The following is a 25,566-nucleotide window of genomic DNA, read 5'->3' as shown; positions in this document are numbered from 1 at the left end:
CAAGGGCCATTAATTGGCAGGAGACAGGACTTCCACCCCTCATTCGGGAAGAAGTCCCACCTCAGAGAGCTACTGGCCAATCTGGTTGCGCCAATTTGATTGCCAGCCAATCTCGCAGTAGTGCTACTGAGAGCAGTGGCATCTATCGGTATGGATCGAGTGGGAGGCCCAGGGGTTGAGGGGAGGGGACGGGAGGACAGAAGGTGGGGTGGGGGCTGTGATGGCAAGGCCAGGTGTGGAGGGAGCACCCAGGTGGTGGTGGGGGGGTGCGTAGACCTTTGGTGCAGTGAGCCCAGTCTGGAAAGAGGGTCAGTAAAATTCAGGGTTTTAAAGGAAGTGGATGAGAACATTGCAGATGCCTTAACTTTCCAAAGTTCTCTCACTTCAGGAGCCACTCCTTCAGATTGGAAAATCTGGCATGTCGCCTCACTAGGTAAGAAAGGTGAGAGAGGGAAACCAAAGTTAGCCTAACATTCGTTGTCAGGAAATTACTTGAGTCTATACTTAAGGATAGAGTGACTGAACACCTTTAATATTTTCAGCTAATTAGAGGTAGCCAGCATAAATTTGTAAAGTGGACATCATGCTTGATGAACTTGATTGAACTTCACCCCAACTGAGGACTTTAACTGGCCACTTAAGGCCACTTGCCACCAGGCTGCAATTTTTCAGCTAGCGGAAGGAGTTCAGGAAATAGTAGGTAGCATATCTGACACTTGATGGACTAGGTTTTATGCCCCCCCCCCCCCACCCACCCACCCACCAGGTGTGTTTTCAGTGGGGTTGGGGGAAGGGGGCACATAAAATATGACAGATGAGTAGCCTACCCCTGCCCACTCCGAGCTGTCCTCCATAATGCAGTAGTTGGGTGGACGCCAAAATCGGCAGCCTGCCTGCCAATTTTAAAAAGGTAATTAATGGGCAATTGAGCTGGTTAACAAATCAATTGACCTATATTACCCTGCCCACACCGTAATATGGTTGGCATGGGCAGGCTGGCAGGAGTTAATAGGCCATTTTTTTAACCCAACTGCTTAAAAGGTGGAAAGGAAAGGAGCTGCACCCTTTAGTGGGGGTACCCTGTGTGTATTGGTGTGCATCCCAAGATGTTACCCCGCTTCGTTCCTTCCCACCATTGGTCTTCCTTGTGAATCTACTTACAGTCCCATCAGTGCCCACTACTGAGTCCTGGCACTGCTGGGACTGCCAGCCAATCTGATTGGTTGGCAGCTCTTGAGGGTGGGTCTTCCTCCCACTGAGGGGCGGAAGTCTGACCCTCATCTGCTTATGGCCGACAGCTTGTTATTGCTGCAGGAAAAGTTTGTTGAGCGTTGGTCAGTGCGGCACCAACTTTCCTCTTGAGGGTGCTCATTCACCCCCTACGCCCTGTAAAATTCAGCCCAATCCTAGACAACAGGAGTTCTGATGAAGGATATCTACCAAATCATCATCCTTTCTTTTCCCTTTTTAAGATGCTGATGGCCCTGCTGTATATTTCCAGTATTTTCTGGCTTTACAATTGAGTGCTCTCTTATAAAATAGCACTATTAGAGATTTTTGGGTCTGTCTGCCTGCTGAAATTAGCAGCTTTCTTGAGAATCTCAAGAATCAAACCACAAGAAGAGACACATAAGTGGTTTGCATAATATAAATGATTTCTGTGCTCTAGAAAAAGTAATAAAAGACATGCACAGCATTGGAGGTGTAAAAACTGAGCTAATCTGTGCTTCAGATTTATCAACAGCATTTTGTTATCTGTGTCATGATAATTTAACACAGAGATTGACTTTCCCTCCCATCAGAAATCACCAGGTACAACTACATTAAAACCATCTGACTGTTAGAGCTGTTTAAGTTTAATATTTTTCTGAGGTAACATTTAGTGAGATGTTTACTTTGGTAACATCTTCTAATCTTTACAGATAAAATTCATATTCAAATGTGGGAGTTTAACACAAATGCTGAGAAAAAGAAGCTGGTATAGAATTTCCACAGAGGTTCTCCTAATTGTCTGGTGCAACATTAACAGCCTCTTATCCTGTTTTCCTAGGGTTTCTGCCGATGTTAGGGCAGGAAGTCTAAGACCCCATATGGATATTTTACACTATTATCCCTGTAAAGCAACTTCTGCCTAAATTGACCTAAAACATATTTTAAAATATATAGTTTTACTGGTGAAAATTGATTCCTCAATGACATTATTAAACATATTAAATAGTACCCACACATTTTCAATGCTTGCCAAAAATAATCTCAATTCAGCTTATATTATTAAGGAACAATAATGTAGAATACAATTGTTCTTCATGCAAAGCTATTAGGTAGCCTTACAGCCTGGGTGTTAGACCCAACTTTACTCAGCTAATACACCAAGTTTTGCACTTATAAGCAATTAAAGGAGTAATTAAAAAGAATTGGGGTTTATTCTTATCTTTTGTGAGAGTAATTTGGAAAGGACATTAGTATTAAAAATTATACAAACTATAACATTTCAGAGTTTAGATACTCTGTTTTGTGATTTTTTAAAAGAAATTTATTATGAGAATTCCTGTTTGTCACTTTGTAAGCTTAAAGTTAATCAGAATGTTATAGTTGATAACTTCAATTACAATTGAGACAGACATGAAAATATAACTCAAACAAAACAGTAATAATAATATGGAAAATCAGGGACCCAAGTACCTACTTTTTCAGGTATTCAAGGCCTTCAAAACTGGCTTCCATGTTGCTACATAAACGGAATTCTCATCAGGAGCATAATAACGCCATGCACACTAAAGTTTTAAGATAAATTATCAATTTGGGAAGGTGAAAAGTGAAAGTGAAAAAAAGCAAATAAAAATCAGTGAATTGTGCATTTCTGCTTGTAGAATTGAACTGAGAAGTGGCATACATGCCTGAAGAAAGGAATTGTTATCACAGTTTCGTAATATCTCCACGTGGCAATAAGATCACTCCTGTTGAGGTTCGTGGCATAAAATCTCCATGCAGCCTGCATCAAAACAAAAGATGGAAAAGAAGATTTTTACAAAAGAGAATCTCAATCAAAGCTATTTTCTACACAAGTTCTCCCTCATAGACTTTAGAATTTAATGCAATGTGCCCTTAACCTTGTTGATTCTTTTCACATGGGATTACAGTTAACCTAGTTGCCAAGGAAAACATGAGGCAGAAAGCATTGCTTTTCAGCACTGAGTAATATTTTTAATTTGCCAACATATTTTACCTACAGTCAGACACTAATATTGCCTGTAAGTATAGATATTGAAGCAGGATAAACACATTGCAGCTTCCAGGGAACCTGGGGCCATTGGGCCAATTGCTGTCCTGGCACTGGGTACTGAGAGGAGAATGGACACAGTGTCATACAATTTTAGCTCAGTTCTTTCAAAACAAACATCCTTGAATGATAATTCAGAAGAAAATTTTTTTATTGGATTCATACATGGCAACCTCAGAAATCCGTGTGGAAATAGACAAACGCCTTCTGTGGGAAAAGGGAGTGTGTAGTTGGTTCTCTAATTTCTTCTACTAAAGGAAGTTGTGGTAGCTTCTGGGAATTATCTGGAATGCAGATGGACAAATTTAATACAAATCTTAAAAGATTTGCAGCAAGGGGGATGCAACAGGAGTCTCAGATGCTCAGAGGCCTAGCAGCCTCCAATGCACTGCTAGTTTGGAGATATTGGCATTAAGTTCATTGGCCAGTTTGTGATTTGTTTTTGTTAATTTATCATGTTGCCAGATGACTGCACGAGTGAGGAAATATTGCAACAGCCATGTGTCAGAGGAATACTCTGATACTGGCCGGGATTTTCCTGTCGTGGCGGGACCTGCTGCGGGAGATTCGGCGGCTCAGCCAAAAGTCCATTGCCGGGGTCCAGCGGGGCGGGAAAATCCCATCCACTGTGCACTTTTCCGCAATGTTATAGGTAACGTGTTTTTGGTGGAGGCGACTGGGGAGAAAATTGAAACTGGGAAGAAGGATTTTGTGCAATATGATTGGTGAATAACAAAAGCAGAATATGACCAACAGAAGAGAGGAAAATGCAGACAGTGAACCAATGAAAAAGAAGGTATTGATACACAGACCCGGTGCTCATAACATAGATGACAGGTACAAAAAATGTCGTTTTTCTAATTTTCTAATTTGATTGCATGTGGAGAGCTATAAAAATTTTGGTTTACCATAGAGGATCCAATAGGTTTCCCTTTTTGCTTTGACTCCAGTTGCTTTGTCACACTGTATATTGTCTATCAGCTGGGAGAATAAGTTGCCTTCAGCACTGGTTTACGTTAAATCTGCTCTCACAGCTACCCAATCAATGGGCTGTTGTGTTAAACAGCTATTCCAGTTCTTCCCATTTCCCACAGGTGGGGTATGAGGGACCCGGCTGATGGTTCCAGCGGTTGGGTGTAAATGCTGAAACTTTAGTGGCATCCTTAATGTTTATCTCATCAAAAAATATCACATGACAAACATGTTTGTCGGATCCAAAAGCACTGGCGTGGACCTGTCCAACTTTGTACGCACGTGTGTGTGTGTGTGTGTGTGTGTGTGTGTGTTGTCTGTGCATGTTGTGCGTGTATCTAAGTATGCCTGTGTCTGTACATATCTGTACGTTTGGATCTACGTGCATGTGTGTCAATACATGAGTGACTGTGTGTACATGGCCAATAACTGGAGTACAGATGAAATTACATACAAGTTGTTAGAAACTTTTAAATTGCAGTGGCTCAGTCCAATTTGAAGAATATTAAATATTAAAGGTCAATGAATTATTGTGGGTCCTTATAAATTCTTAACTCTTCATGTTGGCAAAATTGTAACACGAAGTGAGGTTGTTAGTCTAAGTTTAGAATCAGTGGACTGTGCTGGTACCATCACTGAAGTGTGGAAACCAATACTTTCAACAGACCAATACTGCCACCAGCAGGATATTAATAGTACTAATACAAAATAAAAATAAAAAGCTGCAAATGCAGCAAATATGAAATAAAAATGAAAAATACACATTGGACTGGATTTCTTGGGGGTGGGTGGCCTATTGCTGCCCCTTCCCCCAACACCATCCCCCTGCCCCCATTGCAAGAGTCAGTTGGCAGCCAATGAACCTAAGAAATGCCTGCACTGTAGCCACAACATGCTGCCCATGGGCTAAAAGGGCTAAGAGTGGGACTTGCCCCCATCAATGGTTCCCCTGATGTGCAAAGAACACTCCTCGAGTGCTGTACTCTTCCTCCCTTCCTGTCTTTCCAGAATTTTTTTTAAAAATCGGCCTGCCCACTCCTGCCCACCTGCCCACATCAATAGAGTTTTGGCGTGGACAGCAGTTTACCTGGGTCAGTTGACAGGTTATTTATTTAAAAGTGGTGGGTGGGCTGCTGATTTCAGTGCCCTCCCACCTACCATATTATGGGGGCAGTTCAGGGGTGGGCAGGAAGGTGGTGGGCTTGCCACCCTTTATATTTTAAATGCCCAGTGGAGGGCAGTAAATTCCAGCCCATTAAGTCAGACTCTAATGAGAAAGACATGACTCTAATGAGAAAGGCATTTTTGATGAAGGATACAACCCAATGTCATAACCTATCTTTCTTTTTTCAGGGGGCACTACTGAAACTCGGGTAAACAAATTTCTGACATTCAATGGTTGTGTGAATTTATTTCAAAATGCAAAAATGAATATTAAGAAGCCAGTACTAAAAAGTAGTCAAATCTAACACTAGAATCTTCCTACCTTCTTGCAGTATACACTAAATCCTGAACTACACCACAAGCACAGGAGGATGTAAAAAGTTGGGGGGGCTGAGAACCAAAGTCTGGGGGTTCGGTTATACTTCCCTCACTAGGCAGGAACTAAGAGGATTAGAATTGCTTCTCCAGGCCCCGCAAGGGTCTCCCCTGCTCCAGCCTTACTCCTCTTCCCTTGATCGTGTTCCCTGCCTGGAGCATTATCTTGTGCTGGTGACAGTACTTCTGGGTCCCTAATGGCAGCATCTTGATGCCTGATTTCAAGGAGTGATCAGCAGCTACTGAGCTGATTAGGTTAGGAAAATGGCAAATGGCATGCTCATGAGGCCATGCCACTAATATCAACTGAGTCTGTTTGCTACCACTCGCCTTGTTACATTCCTACCCTGGAGTTAGAGTAACTTTCTTTTTTGGGGGAGGTGGTGTTTCAACTCCCTCAGTGGTTTCACCCAAATCCTACAATTACCCAACATGTGCCCAACACAAAGATTGGTCTATGTAGCCAGTCCATAGAGATGATGGCTCCTTCTGAGCATCACAATAGCTCAGCTGCAAATCAAGAAGCTCAGAACTGTTCAAAAATTCCTTGAAAGCTGCATTTGATTTTTAAGATTTCCCCACTTCTAATTCCAATGACACTTATGCTCCTGATCAAATTTAACACCCATTCATTATATATGTAGGCAATGCTTCAGGTGGCTGTGAGGCCAGTGCAGACGCCAGTGGGTGGTGAAAATGTGCCATGATGTTATGGAGGACAGTGCGGAGCGGAGAGTGGAAATGTGTCGGGATGTTGTGGAGGACAGTGTGGAGCGGAGAGTAGGAATGTGTCGGGATGCTGTGGAGGACAGTGTGGAGCAGAGAGTGGGAATGTGTCGGGATGCTGTGGAGGACAGTGTGGAGCGGAGAGTGGGAATGTGTCAGGTGCTGTGGAGGACAGTGTGGAGCAGAGAGTGGGAATGTGTCAGGATGTTATGGAGGACAGTGTGGAGCGGAGAGCGGGAGTGTGTCAGGATGTTGCCGAGGACAGTGTGGAGCGGAAAGTGGGAATGTGTCAGGATGCTGTGGAGAATAGTGTGGAGTTGACAGTGGGAATGTGTCAGGATGCTGTGGAGGACAGTGTGGAGTGGAGACTGTGAATGTGTCAGAACTCAGTGAAGGACAGTGTGGAGCAGAGAGTGGGAATGTGTTGGGATGCTGTGGAGGACAGTGTGGAGCGGTCAGTGGGAATGTGTCAGGATGCTGTGGAGGATAGTGTGGAGTGGACAGTGGGAATGTGTCAGGATGCTGTGGAGGATAGTGTTGAGTGGACAGTGGGAATGTGTCAGGATGCTGTGGAGGATAGTGTGGAGTGGACAGTGGGAATGTGTCACGATGCTGTGGAGGACAGTGTGGAGCGGAGAGTGGGAATGTGTCAGGATGTTGTGGAGTACAGTGTGGAGTGGAGATTGTGAATGTGTCAGAATGCAGTGAAGGACAGCGTGGAGTGGAGAGTGGGAATGTGTCGGGATGCTGTGGAGGACAGTGTGGAGCGGATAGTGGCAATGTGTCAGGATGCTGTGGAGGACAGTGTGGAGGGGAGAGTGTGAATTTGTCAGGACGCTGTGGAGGACAGTGTGGAGTGGAGAGTGGGAATTTGTCAGGATGTTGTGGAGGATAGTGTGGAGCGGAGAGTGGGAATGTGTCAGGATGCTGTGGAGGACAGTGTGGAGCGGAGAGTGGGAATGTGTCAGGATGCTGTGGAGGACAGTGTGGAGCGGAGAGTGGGAATGTGTCAGGATGCTGTGGAGGACATTCTGGAGCAGAGAGTGGGAATGTGTCAGGATGTTGTGGAGGACAGTGTAGAGCGGAGAGTGGGAATGTGTCAGGATGTTGTGGAAGACAGTGTAGAGCGGAGAGTGGGAATGTGTCAGGATGCTGTGGAGGACAGTGTGGAGCGGAGAGTGGGAATGTGCCCTGATGCTGTGGAGGACAGTGTGGAGCAGAGAGTAGGAATGTTTCGGGATGCTGTGGAGGACAGTGTGGAGCGTAGAGTGGGAATGTGTCGGGATGCTGTGGAGGACAGTGTGGAGCGGAGAGTGGGAATTTGTCAGGATGTTGTGGAGGATAGTGTGGAGCGGATAGTGGGAATGTGTCAGGATGCTGTGGAAGACAGTGTGGAGCGAAGAGTGGGAATGTGTCGGGATGCTGTGGAGGACAGTGTGGAGCGGAGAATGGGAATGTGTCAGCATGCTGTGGAGGACAGTGTGGAGCGGAGAGTGGGAATGTGTCGGGATGCTGTGGAGGACATTCTGGAGCGGAGAGTGGGAATGTGTCGGGATGCTGTGGAGGACAGTGTGGAGCGGATAGTGGCAATGTGTCAGGATGCTGTGGAGGACAGTGTGGAGCGGAGAGTGGGAATGTGTCAGGATGCTGTGGAGGACAGTGTGGAGGGGAGAGTGTGAATTTGTCAGGACGCTGTGGAGGACAGTGTGGAGTGGAGAGTGGGAATTTGTCAGGATGTTGTGGAGGATAGTGTGGAGCGGAGAGTGGGAATGTGTCAGGATGCTGTGGAGGACAGTGTGGAGCGGAGAGTGGGAATGTGTCAGGATGCTGTGGAGGACAGTGTGGAGCGGAGAGTGGGAATGTGTCAGGATGCTGTGGAGGACATTCTGGAGCAGAGAGTGGGAATGTGTCAGGATGTTGTGGAGGACAGTGTGGAGCGGAGAGTGGGAATGTGTCAGGATGTTGTGGAAGACAGTGTAGAGCGGAGAGTGGGAATGTGTCAGGATGTTGTGGAAGACAGTGTAGAGCGGAGAGTGGGAATGTGTCAGGATGCTGTGGAGGACAGTGTGGAGCGGAGAGTGGGAATGTGTCAGGATGCTGTGGAGGACAGTGTGGAGCGGAGAGTGGGAATGTGCCCTGATGCTGTGGAGGACAGTGTGGAGCAGAGAGTAGGAATGTGTCGGGATGCTGTGGAGGACAGTGTGGAGCGTAGAGTGGGAATGTGTCAGGATGTTGTGGAAGACAGTGTGGAGCGGAGAGTGGGAATGTGTCGGGATGCTGTGGAGGACAGTGTGGAGCGGAGAGTGGGAATTTGTCAGGATGTTGTGGAGGATAGTGTGGAGCGGATAGTGGGAATGTGTCAGGATGCTGTGGAAGACAGTGTGGAGCGAAGAGTGGGAATGGGTCGGGATGCTGTGGAGGACAGTGTGGAGCGGAGAATGGGAATGTGTCAGCATGCTGTGGAGGACAGTGTGGAGCGGAGAGTGGGAATGTGTCAGGATGCTGTGGAGGGCAGTGTGGAGCAGAGAGTGGGAATTTGTCAGGATGTTGTGGAGGATAGTGTGGAGCGGAGAGTGGGAATGTGTCGGGATGCTGTGGAGGACAGTGTGGAGCGGAGAGTGGGAATTTGTCAGGATGTTGTGGAGGATAGTGTGGAGCAGATAGTGGGAATGTGTCAGGATGCTGTGGAAGACAGTGTGGAGCGAAATGTGGGAATGTGTCGGGTGGCTGTGGAGGACAGTGTGGAGCGGAGAGTGGGAATGTGTCAGGATGCTGTGGAGGACAGTGTGGAGCAGAGAGTGGGAATGTGTCGGGATGCTGTGGAGGACATTCTGGAGTGGAGAGTGGGAATGTGTCGGGATGCTGTGGAGGACAGTGTGGAGCGGAGAGTGGGAATGTGTCAGGATGCTGTGGAAGACAGTGTGGAGCGGAGAGTGGGAATATGTCAGGATGCTGTGGAGGACAGTGTGGAGCGGATAGTGGGAATGTGTCAGGATGCTGTGGAAGACAGTGTGGAGTGGAGAGTGGGAATGTGTCAGGATGCTGTGGAGGACAGTGTGGAGTGGAGAGTGGGAATGTGTCAGGTGCTGTGGAGGACAGTGTGGAGCGGATAGTGGGAATGTGTCAGGATGTTGCCGAGGACAGTGTGGAGAGTTTACGAAAACAGTTCAGTTTATGTTGGAACAGAGTTTTAGGAGAGTTCTGAAATAGTGGAAAACTCATTTTGAACCATCTGGAAGTTAGTACTAGGAAAACTAATGGGACTAAAGCCTGACAAATGCCCAGCACCTGATGGCCAGCATCCTAGGGTCTTAAAAGAAGTGGCTGCAGAGATACTAGATGCACTGTTATAATTCCCTACATTCTAGAAAGGTCCTAGTGGATTGGAATACTGCAAATATAGCACATTTATTCAAGAATAGGAGGGAGACAGAAAGCAGGGAAATATAGTTAGCCTAACATCTGTCATTGGGAAATTGCTAGGATCCGTTATTAAATTAGTAGTAATAGCATATTTAGATATTTGGATTTCGTGGGTTGCCGTATTTGGTGGCTCCTCGACTGAGAGAGGGTAACGTCTTTGTGGGGTTCCCAAATGCCAGCCGCCCCGCAGACATTTTATGCTGGAAGCAGCCTTAATCATCTCTGGGTGAGACTTCTGCTCCGACCTGGGAGGAAGACCTGCCTCAGAGAGCTGCTAGACAATGTGCGGACACTGCTGGGACTACAGGCAGCCCCAAGAACACAAAGTGATGGAGTCCGGACTTCAAGGTAAGTCTGGAATTTTGGATGGACCTGGCTGGCAGACCCCAGTGATGGGGGTGAAGGGACTGGGGGCTGTGTTTGAGAGCTAGGGGGGATGGTTAATAGTGGTGATGGGTGGAGTGTGATCATGGGAGGGAGGTGCCTTTGATTGGTCACAGGGGACCACACAATGGAGATGCCCCCCCTTTCTTTCCCGATAGCAGCCTGTGCAATGAAAGCTGCCTGGCAACCCGCCTTGCCTCTGCCTTCCCCTGCCACATGTAAATTAGTGGCAGAGGCAGAATGAGGGCTATAAGTGGCCAGCAATAGGCCCAAGGGTGGGCGGGTGGCCTGATGCCTTCCCCACCAAAATGGGAGACAGGTCTGGGATAAGCAGACAGGTGGTGGGAAGCCCACATGCTTTATTTTACAAGATCCCCACCTTCAACTACACTGGCTGAGGATGGAGGGTGTACGGGGGATGGCCATAAAATCCAGCCCATACATTTTTTGAAAGGGGGAATCATGTTTGACAAACTTATTAGAGTTTTTTGAGAACATAAGCCGAATGGATAAAGGAGAACCAATGGATGTGGTGTATTTGAATCTCCAAAAGGCATTCAATAAGATGCCACATAAAAGATTTCTACACAAGGTAAGAGCACATGGCATTGGGGCTGACATATTGGTGTGGATAGAGGATTGGCTAACTAAAAGGAAACAGAAAAGGGATGAATGGGTCATTTTCAACTTGGAAAACTAACTATTGGAATGCCACAGGAATCAGTGCTGGGGCCTCAACTATTTACGAAATGTATAATGGCTTGGATAAAGGGATCGCCTGTACTGTAGCCAAATCTGCTGATGACTAGCAAGGGACATTAATGAGTGGGCCTGGGAGAGAGCACACGAGATCAGAGAGGAGCATAAAGGAGGCTGAGCGAGAACACAGTGAGACTGGAGAGAAGCACAAAGGGACAGGCCTGGGGGAGAGCACAGTGAGACCGGAGAGAGCTAAAAAGGAGCAGGCCTGGGAGAGAGCACAGTGAGGCCAGAGAGAGCTATAAAGGAGCAGGCCTGGGAAGGAAATAAGACTGGGAACGAAAGAATACGAGAATAGAATGGCAGTCAACATAAAAGGGAAGCCAAAAGCCTTCTACCGACATGTAAACAGCAAACGGGTACTAGGAAGTGGGGTGGGGTCTATTAGGGACAAATAGGGTTCTATATGCTTAGAGTTGAAGGGTTATGCCAGAATACTTGATGAGTACTTTGTATCAGTGTTTGTTAAGAAAAAGGATGCTGACAAAATATTGGTAGGAATGGAGATAATAGAGGCAATGGACAGGGAGAAAATTGAGAGGGAGGAGGTACTGGAAAAGCTGACTACGCTGAGGGAAGATAAAAATGTTTTGATACTTCCAAATGTCACTTTTAGGTGCTGTATTGTAAAGTAGATTTTTTTTAATGTAGTGATTCATCACTGACCTCTAAGCTGCAAAGGTAAATTGACCATTACATTGACCAACATTGTGTAAGTGTTGATATGCATTACAGTGCACTTTCCATTGAAGAAAGTTCCATATACATTCAAAAATATAGAAAACTATGTTGGAACTACCCCCAGACCCCCATCTTCCATTCATGTTTGGTTCTTTGATTTAAATGTAGACAGATCTGACTTCCACACTCCATCGTGGCTCACTGAACTGCACTGCACTGTACTGTACTGCACTGCATTGCACTGAACTGCACTGTGTACCTGAACCCTTTGTAAAAACACAAAAGTCCTAGGCAAAGTCAGTCATGAGTCAGGTGTGTGTTTTGGAAGTTAGGAAAGGACCCAATACGTAAAGCCCTCTGCCTCTATGAAAGCAAGTTGTGAGGAGGATACAAAGAGGCTGCAAAATAATATAGATAGGTTAAGTGAGTAAGCAAAAAATTAGTAGATGGTGTATAGTGTGATAAAATGTGAGGTTGTCCACTTTGGTGGGAAGAATAGAAAAGCAGAATATGATTTAAATGGACAGAGACTGCAGAATGCTGTGGTACAGAGGGATCTGAGTGTTCTTATACATGAATCACAAAAAGTTAGTATGCAGATACAGCAAGTAATTAGGACAGCAAATGTAACATTGGTCTTTATTGCAAGGGACATTGTGTATAAAAGTAGGGAAGTCTTGCTACGACTGTACAGGACGTGGTGAGGCCATGTTTTGGTTTCTTTACTTAAGGATACACTTGCACCGGAAACAGTTCAGACAGTTCACTAGGCTGATTCCTGGGATGAAGGGTTGTCTTATGAGGAAAGGTTGAGCAGGTTGGAACAATACTCATTGAAGAAGAATGACAGGTGATCTTATTAAAACATATAAGGTTCTGAGGGGGCTTGACAGTGTGGATGCTTAGAGGATGTTTCACCTCATGGGGGAATCTAGAAATAGGGTGCACAGTTTAAAAATAAGAGGTCTCCTATTTAAGACCCAGATGAGGAGAAATTTCTTCTCTCTTTGGAATTCTCCTCCAAAGAGAGCAGTGGAGGCCAGGTCATTGAATATATTCAAAACTGGGATAGACAGATTTTTGATAGACAAGGGAGTCAAGGATTATGGAAGGGGGCAGTTGGGGAGGGGTGGGGGGCGGTGGGGGGTGGTGGCAAGCTGGAAAGTGGAGTTCAGGCCACAATCAAATTGTTTATGATCTTACTGAACGTTAGAGCAGGCTCAAAGGTCCGAATCGCCTATTCCTGCTCCTATCTCCTATGGTCTTATGATTAATAAGCAGTTGATCTTTTGAAGTGATTAGCTCATTTTGGTGATGCACTTCCTCTTCCGTACCTTGAAGTAATTTGCAGCAAAGAGCCTCTAAAAGATAATTCCTAAACCATAGCAGAAATATGAACGAAAGACCCAGGGGTACCTCTTGTTTCCAAATGTCCTTTTTTTGGGAACAATGTTGTTTCTTGCTGTGTGGTCTGAACCTTAGAATTACAGTGAGACGTTCTTTTATTGATTTCAGTGTGACTATTGGTGTTTTACTATTTGTTTTACAGAATTCTACAAGAGCTCTAATCTGTGTTTATTTGGTCCAATGAAATGTTTGCTGGGAGTTTCCTGGATATTCTTCAATGTTCTGATCAGTTTTGCTTAGGTGTTGCAGATTTTTTTTTCTCTGATTCTGATGGGCAGATTATTGACCCGCACTCTCCAACCCAAAACACAGGCCAAGCACATATTTGGAAAAGCAACCTGGTTACTACTTTTCCAGGATTTGGTGTGGTGGAGGCTCTTAACTGGCTACTGAGAATAACTGTGGCATTTTCTCAGGTTTCTGGACATGGGCTGGGAAGTGGGAGGGCTGATAAAATGGCAGCAAAAGGCCTCGGCAGGGAAGCCCAAAGTGTTCCCGCTGACAGGGGATATAGAGCAGCAGGAACAAGAGCAGATCGAACACTCACCAACTGAGGGATCAACTGGCATATTGACAGCCATTTCACCAGGCTGGTGGCATTTTGCCAGTATCAGAATAGCCCCCTGCATCTTTTCTAAGCTTAAAATCTTTTCTAAAGTGCAATGTCCAGAATTAGACACAATACTCCAGTTAACTAGTGTTTTACAAAGGTTTATCATAACTTCCTTGACTGGATGGAGGGAAGACAAGAAAGAGTAGAAATGCAGTAGTATTGAAGTTTCTATAGTTAGGAGCATGGATAGGCATTTTTGTAACTGTGCACATGATTCCCGAAAGATATGTTGCCACCCTGGTGCCAGAGTAAAGGATATCATCGAGCAGGTGCAGGATATTCTGCGAGAGGAAAGGGAACAGTCAGAAGTTATGGTCCTATGACATAGGTAGAAAAAGCATTGATGTCCTTCAGGCAGCATTTCAGGAGCAAGGAAAACGATTAAAAAACATAACCTCAAAGATAGCAATCTCAGGATTACTCCCAGTGCTCATGAGTGCAGGAACAGGAAGGTTGTGTACTGAGTGGGTGAAAGGGCACCTGAACAAAGCTGGGACCAACATTCTCACTGAGACATTAACTAGTACTGAATCACAGAATCGGAATCACAGAATTATTACGAAGCAGAAGGCGGCCATTCAGCCCATCGTGTCTGCACCAGCTCTATGAGCATTTTAACGTAATGCCAATCTCCTGCCTTTTCCCCATATCCTTGCATGTTGTTTCTATTTAAATAATTATCCAATGCCCTCTTGAATGCCTCAATTGAACCTGCCTCCGTCACACTTCCAAGCAGTGCATTCCCAACCCTAACCACTCGCTGCGTGAAAACAGAAACATACTGTTCGGGAGAGTGTAAATTAATTTAGCCGGGGAGGATGACTGGAAAGTAACAGAAATGAAATCAGAATACTGAAAGATATATAACAGTGATATAAGCAGTGAAATTAGTAAGATTCCAGAGGCACAGACTAGGTTGAGGAAAATAGCAAAAGTGATGAAAGAAGTACGAAATTGTAGGTACATCAATGTCCATGGTTCATCTAATTAGCTTGGTGAGCTGCAGGCATCAAGTGCTTCATGGAATTATGTTGCGGTTGCATTAACAGAGAGATGGTTCTAACAAGCTTAGGAATAGGTTATTAATATTCCTGGCACCAAGTATTCTGGAATGATAGAGAAGGAGGAAGAGGAAGAGTGTGACCGTATCGATTCATGATAGTGGCCCGTAACTTCCAAGGAGTAGCAATCAGAGTCGGATTGCCACTTGCTCCTACTTACTCACCTGGAAATGAAGCCACTCCTTTCTCACCCAACCTTCCAACCCAGGCCAGACTAAAATAGTAGATCACAGCGGGTTCCCGAGGCCTTGCGAGGGCAGCTGAGTCGGAGGTAAGGAAGCCACGCCCCCATTTTTACAGCACTAGATGCTGTAAAGCAGGTAGGTTTAATGGTTCAGCCACTTTGAAAAATCAAGGAGAAGGTAAGTTTATAAGGCAAATGGTAGGTTTGGGGAGTGGTGGGGGTGGGTAGAAGTCAGGTGGTATGGGGGTTCGGGGGTCAAGTGGTCAGTGGGGTTGATGGTCAAGTGGTCAGAGGGTGGTCAGTGGGGGGGAAGGGGTTGTGGAGAGCATAGTCGTTCCATTGTAGTTAGGGTGTCCCATGGGGATTTGGAGCTGTTGAGGGGGGTCCCATAGGGGGTCGGCAGGGGGAGGTTGGGGGGATCCCTAGTTGGGTTGGGTAGTCAGAGGTGTCCAGTGGGTAGGGTTGGGGGGGGGGTGGTTGGGAGGAAGCATAATTGGGGGGTTCAGGGGTGTGAGGAGAGCCCCGTGGGGATCGGGGGGGTAGTCGGGGAGGGGGTGGGGGTTGGGTATTCATCGGGGGAGGGGGTCCTGTGGAAGAGCCAGGGAGGTTTGGAGGGTTGTCAGTACAATAGTTACCCAGAAGCTAGAAGTGATTTTAATTCTTCTAACTCTTACTGGGTAACTATAAAGTACGACAGTCGGAGCCATCTGAAGTTTATGATTCAAATCATACTTTCAGATGATGCACAGTGCGGAGCAATTGCCTAACAGGAGTTTGAACTTCCCGGCCAGTTGCCATGCCATCCTTACTTGGGACTTGGGACTTCCTCAGCAGGGGTGGGGTGCCCCCAGCGTATCTTTAAGGTACCACCCAGTTATAATGCCCAGGAGCTCGGAAGTTATGGCCAATGTTTCAGTTCTAAATAGAAAGTATATTTTTGATGGTTCCAGGACTGAATCTATTTGGCTCCAGTTGAGGAATAGAGGCAGAGATGTAACATTGTTGGGAGTTTTTTCTTATCAAGCTCCAAATGGTGTGAAGAAGGTAGATGAACAAATTTGTCAGGAAATTTCAAGGGTGTGTAACAAAAATAGAGCAGTAATAGTGGGAACATTAGTTATGCTAATATAGATAGAAAAAGCATAATGCTAAGGGTAGGGAAGGGGAGAATATGTGTAAAGAGCAACTTTCACAATCAACAAGGAAGAAAGCAGTTTTGGATCTGGTTCTGGGAAATGAACAGGGGCAAGTGGAGTGCGTTGCAGTAAGAGGTCATCTTGGTAACAGAACCACAACATGATTTGGTTTCAAGTAATTAATGAAAGTGATTAATTAAAGGTAAAAATGCCCGACTGGGAAAGAGCTAATTTCAATGATTCAAGAAGGGACCGAGCAGGGCTAAATTGGAAAAGGTGACTGCAGGGTAAGATAGCAAAGGAACAATTAAGGATATTCAGGGAAGAGGCAGTTCAGGTGCAAACTAAGCCTATTCCAAAGCTAATGTGCCCTGGACAACAAAGGAAATAATAGTTAAAAATAAAACAGGTAAATGAGGCTTATAAAAATGTCAGGAGCAAGATTCAGTTAATAAACAGGAAGATTATGGAAGTACAGGGGTGAATTGAAAAGGTTAATGCAGGATACAAGAGAGATTACAAAGAAAAGATTAGCCGGCAGCATTAAGTTGAACTCTAGAACATTTTATAAACATATAAAGTGTACACGATAGCTAGGGAAAAATTTGGGCCGATTAAGGACCCAAAGGGAAACCTTCATAATGAGGTAGAGGACGTGACTAAACTATTAAGTCAGTACTTTGCATTCATCTTCATTAAGCAAGTGAATGATGTGAAGGCTACATTAAAAGGGGAGAAGGAAATTATGGACAGCAGAGCAGTAGGTGAAGAAGATGTACTCATGAGATTATCATTACTGAAGGTTGGTAAATCACCTGAAACAGATTAAACATATCCTATGCTGCTGAAACACGCAACAGTGGAGGCATTGGTCTTAATCTTTCAATCTTCTTGGATGCAGGAGTAGTCTGGTGGACTGGAGGACTACTAATTTTGCACCATTATTTAAGAAAGGGGAGAAGGATAAACCAGGACATTGTAGGTCAGTCAACCTAACATCAGTGGTGGCGAAGGTATTGGAAACCACCATCAAGAACCAAATATTTTTTTCATTTAGAAAGGCATGGGACAATCAAGGAGAACACGCATAGGCAAATCATGTCTGACTAACTTGATTGAACTATTTGATGAGGTAACAGAGAAAGCTGATCAAGGTAATGTGGTATATGTTAATATTGGTTTTTGGAAAGGCATGCAACAAAGTGCCACAAAGGTGGTTTAGTAAGAAAATGGAAGTTTGAAGAATTTAGGGGAAAATGTTAGTACAGATACAAAATTGACTCAGTGACAGGAAGCAGGAGTGGTGGCAGATAGATATATTTCAGAATGGGAAATGTTTTGCAATGGTGTGTGCCCCGAGTTACTTTTAGATCAATTACTCTTGCAAATTTCTATAAATGACAGGTGCAGGAAGATTCAGGTGCAGGAAGCACATTATAAAGTCCCCAGATGATACAAAACATGGTAAAGTAATAGATAGTGATGAGGCTGGTTCCAGGCTTCAGGATGATGTCAACAGGATAGTGAAATGGGCAGCAGCAAGGCAGGTGGAATTTAATACTGATAAGTGTGAAGCTATGCAGTTTGGGAGGACTAATATGGAAAAGACAGTATATTATAAATGGGACAATTTTGAAAACTGTAGATGAGCAGAGAGACTTTGGTGACCATAAACAGAAATCCTGAAAGATAGCAGAGCAAGTTGATAAGGTGGTTAAAAAGTATTTTTTTTAATTTTTTCACTCATGGGATCTGGGCGATGCTGGCATTTACTGCCCATCCCTAATTGCTTTTGAGAAGGTGGTGGTGAGCTGCCTTCTTGAACCGCTGCAGTCCATGCTGGTGTAGGTACACCCACAGTGCTGTTAGGAAGAAAGTTCCAGGATTTTGATTCAGCGACAGTGAAAGAACGGTGACATGTTTCCAAATCAGGATGGTGTGTAGCTTGGAGGGGAACTTGCAGGTGGTGGTGTTCCCATGTATCTGCTGCCCTTGTACTTCTAGATGGTGGGCGTGGTGGGTTTGGAAGGTGCTCTTGAAGAAGCCTTGGTGAGTTGCTGCAGCGCATCTTGTAGGTGGTACACATTGCTGCTACTGTGCATCAGTGATGGAGGGAGTGGATGTTGAAAGATGGTGGTTGTGTGCCAATCAAGCGGGCTGCCTTGTCCTGGATAATGTCAAGCTTCTTAAGTGTTGTGGGAGCTGCACTCATCCAGGCACATGGAGAGTATTCCATCACACTCCTGACTTGCACGTTGTAGATGGTGGACAGGCTTTGGGGAGTCAGGAGGTGAGCTACTCTCTGCAGAATTCCCAGCCTCTGACCTGCTCTTAGAGCCACAGTATTTATATGACTAGTCCAATTCAGTTTCTGATAAGTGGTAACCCCCAGCAGGTTGGAAGTGGAGGATTCAGTGATGGTAATACCATTGAACATCAAGGGGAGATGGTTAGATTCTCTCTTGCTGGAGATGGTCATTGCCTGACACTTGTGTGGCACAAATGTTACTTGCTATTTCTCAGCCCAAGCCTGGATATTGTCCAGGTCTTGCTGCATTTGGACATGGACTGTTTCATGGGTTACCTGGACTTATAAAAGAAGAAATATAAGAGCAAAGAGGTTATGCTGGAACTTTATAAATCTCTGGTTAGGCCTCAGATGGAGTGGACGATTCTATACACCACAAATCAGGAAAGCTGGAAACACTTCAGAAAGTGTGCAGGGTTGGTTTACAATGTTAACGGGGGTGAGAGACTTCACTTAGGACTGTTCTCCTTGGAACAGAGAGGATTAAGAAGTGAATCTCATAGAAGTTTACAAGATGATGAGGGGCTTTGATAGAGCAGATAGAGAAAAATTATTCCCTCTGGTGAGGGGGCCAAGAACTAAAGGCCATAGATTCAAAATTATTGGCAAAAGATCTAGAGGGGAGATGAGAAGAAATTTTTCGCTCTGAGAGTTGTTGGGACCCTGGAACGCTCTATCTGAAAAGGTAGTGGAGACTGGTTCCAGTGTTAATTTTAAAAGGCATTGGACAGGTACCTTTGGATGAGGAAATGACAGGATTACGGACAAAGGGCACGACTGCTCTTCAAAGAGTGAGCATAGGCATGATGGGCCGAATGGCCCCTCCCTGTGCTGTAACTTTCTATGACTCTAGGAAGACATAGTTTACCTCAAGCCGTTACAACCACTAACATTGAAAAAAAATCAAATTTCTGAATAAACAGCGCAGTCATTATCCTGATTTTCCTTTTACATGTTAAGATATTGATTTCAATTTCTCTTTCACCATAACAGTTTTGTAGCACTTAACCATCAGACCTGGATCAAGCTTGCTGCAGGATTTCTTCTTTTCTCAAAATGCTTTTGTCGATGCTGCTCCTGAACTTTAAGAGCCAGCCCAGAGCCAAGAATGCCCTTATTAAAGAAAAGTAAACATTATGAAATGCTGCAAATAGAAAAGAAATCAAGCCCAAAATCAGTTTTACACTTAGTAAGATGTTTCAGTCACTCTGTATTTATATAAAAACTTAAAATATATTAAATAAACTTACTTATATTCATGCAATGTAACTACAACAATTATTATTTAGGCCCTTTGAGCGGTAGTAAATATTATTGAGGTAACAGAAATAAATTCATAATTAATTAACAATCATGAAATCAAGTAACAGGCATACTAAAACACTCAAGGACCTGTGAGTTAATTTTCATCTTCACTGCATGGGTGATAATCTAATGATTGCTAAAGAACCTACTCTGTTCCACCATTCAAATACATCATGGCTGATCTATATCTCAACTCCACTCACCCACTTCTGCTCCATATCCCCTGTTACCTCTAATTAACAAAAATCACTTGATATCTGTCTTAAAAACACAGCTTTTGAGGGAGAAAATTTTAGATTTCCTTACCCTTCATATGAAAAAGCATTTCCTGATTTCATTCCTGGGGCAAAATTTTATGCCTTGCGGCCGGGTGCCGCCCGAAAAATAGCGCGTGAAGACATCAGGCAAGCGTCCCGACATCATCCCGCACGCATGCAATCTTCAGGTTGGAAGGCGCGCGCAGGAGTCAGAGCCGCGCCCACCATCAATTAAGAGGCTACTTAAGGCCATTAAAAACCAAATTGATCCAGATGTTACTATGCCCATGCAACTTTGCACTCATCACATGGGCAAAACGGGCAGGGGGCAGCCCACATTTTGCAAAACCTCATCCAAGGGTGGGATAAAAACGTTCAGCAGCATTGCCAGTGTGAGTAATGAGGAGTTTAGGAGATAGTTTCCTGCTGGTTGCTTATTTGAACTTGACAGCATCATCTCCATTCTGATCTTCAGTCTTTGCATTTCTAGGCTTCACTCCAGGACTCATTGATGTCTCCAAGGTCCCCGGAGGATTCAGGCCATGTGGACCTTTCCAGGTATCAGACAGCCGTCTGTGACCCTGATAATGGGGGTTGTGGTTTCCACTGGTGGCACCTCCTCTGAGGAGGAAGAGAGGGGCAGAAGGGAGAGGAGGGCAGGTGTCCGAATGCAGCTTCAGTGGGGAGCGGCCTATGGGAGGAGAGGCACAAGCACAAGGGGCGCAGGGCCGGTAGGAAGTCCAAGGCAGAAGGGGTCACAGAACACCCCACTGTCCTGCTGCCAGGGTTTACAGGCGGCGATGCAGCTCCCTCAATATGCCCGAGGTGCAATGCTGAAGGAGGCTCAGCCTCTCCAGGGAGACTGTGACCTCCATTTGTCAGATGATTGGGTCTTGTTTTCATCTCCGACTGTGCGGGTGGAAATCCCATGCCAGTGGCTCTGAAGGTCACAGTGGCCCTCAACTTCTATGCCTCCGGCTCTTTCCAGGGGTCAGTGGGGGATCTGAGTGGAGTCTCCCAATCAGCTGTCACAGTTGCATCAAGATTGTGATGGAAGCTCTTTTCAGGTGGTAATGACATTTATTCATTTCTGTACAGACGAGGCCAGACAGTTTGAGCGAGCCAGAGGGTTTGCAGCAATTGCTGGATTCCCCTGCATCTGGGGTGCAATCGACTGCACACATGTGGCCACCAAAGCACCAGCGGGTCAGCCGGATGCCTTCGTCAACAGGAAGGGATTCCACTCCATGAACCTGCAGATAGTGTGTGACAACAGGATGCAGTAAAGTTTAGAGCTACTCATGTCCAGCATTACCTACTGATGTACCTGAACCAAAAAAGTACAAAGGTGAAGCATACTCAGGCCATTAGGACAAAAACAAAACTTATCTCATTTTGACAATCCAAAAAAATTAACATCACCTTCTCTGGTCTTAATTCCGAGGCCAGAAAACATAAACAAAACATTATACAACAGAAGGGCACCCACGACCAGTCCCTCTTGTGCTCATGGTGCTTGAAACTTATGTTCGCAACTGCTATGTCTTGATGCTCCCCCATCGCTGGCATCGGCATTGAAGGCAGTTTGCTGGCTTTGGTGTCTTGTTGGCCTTGATGACTTTGGTGGGCATCCTCTGGCCAGTGGAGCCTGTGCTGGCCCCGCCTGGGAGGGAGTGGCCAGTGCCATGGCTGGCATCTCCCCAGACATCGCAGCCTCATCAGATGCCACGGTCACTGGCAGAGGAGCGGAGGAGCTGCTGCCGTCATCCAGAGTGCCCTGAGAGGAGCCCGCCAAGGCGATAGGCAGCTCGTATACCAACATGAGGACAATCTGGTCCTCCCTGCTCTCCATTGATGGACAGGCATCTAGCTGGGATACTGGGTACCCAATCCTCTCCCAGACAGGCACTGACAATCCTGAGGTCAGTGCCTGTGTGAGGGCTTGCAGGTCCGACTGCAACCCCAGGAGCCCCTCTTTCTGTTCCTGGAGCTGCGTCTCCATAAGGGTCACCACTCTCTCAATGGAGGAGGCAGTGCACTCGGCCATGAGGGTCAACGCTGTGCTTATGCTCTGAATGGACTCCTCCATAACAGAAATCATGGCATGCAGACCCTCATGGATCTCCACCAGATCCTCCACACATCCTGCTGGACATCCAGCATCTGCTGCCTAATGGACGACTCCAGAGGCTCATCATCTGCCTTTGATTGAGCATCATCCTGATCTCCAGCAGTCCTCCAACTGCTGGCGCCCTGGGCACTCTCTGCCTCCGCCTGCATCTCAAGCGAGTGTGAACTGCCCTCGCTGCAGTGCTCTGACATTCTAGCTGAAGATCTAATGCCCACTGAGGTGCTGGTATCTGTGCTGGGGCCTGGTTCAGAGAGTGGGTGTGACACAGGTGCATGTGAAACCTGGCGGTCCACTGGCATCAGGGTGGCTCCTCAGGATCCTGTGATTGAGTGCGTGCTGGCGAATCTAAGGGAGAACGACATGTCATTAGTTTAAGTCATCACACTGTCACTGTGCATGCCAGGCACCCTGGTGAGACAATGGAGATCTGCAACATGGTGCCATCATCTTTCAATGGTCAATGGAGAATCCAGTTTTGTGGCTCCCATCAATGAAGAGACTACACTGGAATAGTTGCACAATCCGAAACTCTCACTTCTGTGCACTGCACTCTTACTTTCGTCTGGCACCCCCGCCTCTCTGCGGCCAGTTGACCGATGTGCGGGACACGTCTCCAGCTCCAAGGCATCCTGCTCAAATCTGGTTAGGATTAGGAGGTTTGGGGAGCCTCCACCTGCCCAGGACCTCTCAATGTTGTTATGGCTCACCTTATCCTAAAAGAACAGAGGAGCATGGATTAGTCCACTCTCTACCTGCAGCACCATTGCAGCCTGGCCAACCCCACCTGAGAAGCACCTTGCAGGGCACATCTGAATTGTGGCCCTCGAGCTGCAAGGAACTCAGTCCAAGCAGCCAGGGCTCACCCCCTTGGCCCCCTCCAGCATCAAAGACAGTTGGCACTTAGGCTCCAACACACCTGAACTACACGGGGGGATGGCCAGACCCTAACACTTCACCGCACTGATCCACGCCAACACGGTAATCAACCTTCCTGAGCGCAGCAGTTGTTAAACCTTTTGCAGCACTGCACCCATGTGCACCACACAACCTTGTGGCTGATGACCTGCATTGCCACCTCCTCCCAAGCTCTTTTTGTTAGGTGTGGTGGCCTCCTTCTTCCATCTCTGGGGACAAGGGTGACCCTCTTGGCAGCCACCTCCTCCAGGCGGACCGCAAGTCACTCAACTGAAAACTGGGAAGGGCTGAGTGCCCACCCAACATGCCCTCCCACTTGGCATCTCCAGCCACACTTAATGCCATAACTTCAATGTTCACAAGGCAGAGGGCACGTTCTTCACTGGCAACCCTCAAGGAGCTGTCTGTGCCATTTTTGAACTACCTGCAGGACCCGGTGGCCGACAGGCCCCCGCCCCCGCCCGCCTCTTCCCAACCAATGGGATGACGCGTTTCACGCTGGGCGGGCTTTAATTGGCCAGCCAGTGTGAAATCGCAGTCAGGTGCCAATCGCGGGTGAGACCCGTTTCCCGACCGGTTGCGGGCATGTCAATTGCGTCCGCCCGCCATAAAATTCAGGCCCTGAATTGCCTAGCTCAGATTTCAAAATCATACTCACCAAAAGAAATATCTTCTTCCTGTATCTGTCCTATTAAATCCTTTAATCATTTATCATTTATCAATATTTCAATTAGATCATCTCTCAACCTTCTAAACTCAAAGGAATACAACCTGAGTTTACACAACCTGTCCTCAACATTTAACCCTTTAAGTCCCAGTACTGAACAATTATTTCACTCAGATAATTCTTGTAAAATATAAAGTGCTATAAATATTTTGACAGGATGGAGCATATATAAAAATGCAAGAGGTTTTTAATTAGTATCTGAATTCTTAATAATACTTTCTTGTTTACTCTGCAATTAACTGTTTCCTTTTGAATAACCTTACGTAAGCTTCTCCTTGGTTTTATCCAGCAGCAGATTGTAATCTCAGTATCTCCACATGAGGGTGCTGTAGGGCAATATTTTAAATTTGCATGTAACAAGAAATGAAGTGCAAACGCTGGAAACCTGGGCCAGGATTTTCCCAGCGATTGGCTCTGCACCGCCATTTTACACAGCTGGGCCAATTAAGGCCCAAACAGCGTAATACGTGACTGGTAGCACTCAGCACTACCTACGTGGGAGGGAGGAGGAGGGAGAGTCGGGTCCAGCGTTCTTTTGTGTGCATGTGCACAGCAATCCCCCTGAGTCACGGAGCTGCCTCAGGGAGAGTGAATGGATATTAAAACAAATAAATGATTTTAAAAATTATTTAAACATGTCCCCTCATGTGACTGTGTCACATGAGTTGGGATATGTTTTTAAATTTATGGAGATGTATTTATTTATTTGATAAAAGCTTCAAGAAACCTCATTCCGCTTGTGGGTGAGGTTTCCTGAAAAATGCGAAGGGTGTTTGGGCTTTTTGCCTGCCCACCAACCGTAAGGTTGGACGGGCAGCGTTCTCCAGTGCCTCAGTTAACTCCTTAATGGCCTTAATAGGCCATCACGATGGTGTGCAATGACGTTGGAACGCATGCCCAATGTCATCATGTGTCATTTTACGCGTCGGCGTATCAAGCCTGCCCCCCGCACACCAACGAAAAAATCCTGCCCTATGCCAGAATTTTGAGGTTGGCAGGCAGGCTCTGTTGGCAGGCCCCAGAGCAGCTGGGAAACAGCCTTCCACCCCCGATCGGCCCCCATCTGCAATTTCACGCTGGCTGGCCAATTAACGGGCAGCCAGTGTGAAAGGCACGCTGAAATGCTCGGCACTGCCGGGGTGGGAGTGGGAGGAGGGAGGGCATTGAAGTCAGTGCGGACGTGGGGGAGCACTCACAGAAAGCTCCCTGAAGGCAAAGAGCTGCCTCAGGGAGCTGAAGAATTTAAATTCAATAAAAACAGATTTTAAATTCCAGAAAAAGTGCCCACGCATCAGAAACAGTCACCTGAACATATCCAACATGAAAATTGTATGCAAACATTTTTATTTTTTTGAATTTAATGACAGAAACCTGATTCCACCCTTGGATGAGGTTTCCTGAAAAATGCAAAGGCTGCCTGGCTGAATCACCCACCCGCCAACCATAACGTTGGACGGGCAGCAAAAAGTCCCAGTTAATTGAGGCGTTAATGGGTCTAATAGCCCTCTTAATTGTTAGAGGGCGCACTTTCGAAATATCATGCGAGTGCACGATGATATCAGGACACTCACCCGATATCACTGTGCGCTATTTTACGCTCAAGCATATCGGGTGAGCGCCCGCACACTGAGAGAAAAGTTCTGCCCCTGAAATAAAAATAGGAATGCAGGAAATATGCAGGAACCCATCTGCATAGGAAAAGAAAAAGGCTTTTTGGACTTTGGCCCAATGGAAAATGCATCCCACTTATTAATGCTG

General features: G+C 46.0%; 1 protein-coding gene across 1 annotated transcript in view; it reads right to left on the bottom strand.

Moving 5' to 3' along the window:
* kcnq3 (potassium voltage-gated channel, KQT-like subfamily, member 3) overlaps positions 1-25,566 on the bottom strand; it is a 1,166,510-nt gene that overhangs the window by 742,343 nt on the left and 398,601 nt on the right. Inside the window, exons 7-8 of the mRNA XM_041190084.1 lie at positions 19,491-19,586; positions 2,894-2,992 (exon numbers count right to left, since the gene is read on the bottom strand). Of these exons, the coding sequence (XP_041046018.1) occupies positions 2,894-2,992; positions 19,491-19,586 (195 nt within the window). The remainder of the gene's footprint in view (positions 1-2,893; positions 2,993-19,490; positions 19,587-25,566) is intronic.

This window comes from Carcharodon carcharias, chromosome 6, assembly GCF_017639515.1.
Source record: "Carcharodon carcharias isolate sCarCar2 chromosome 6, sCarCar2.pri, whole genome shotgun sequence".
Taxonomy (NCBI): Eukaryota; Metazoa; Chordata; class Chondrichthyes; order Lamniformes; family Lamnidae; genus Carcharodon; species Carcharodon carcharias.
The sequence above is the reverse complement of the archived record's forward strand: the minus strand, read 5'-3'. Positions and strand labels throughout refer to the sequence as shown.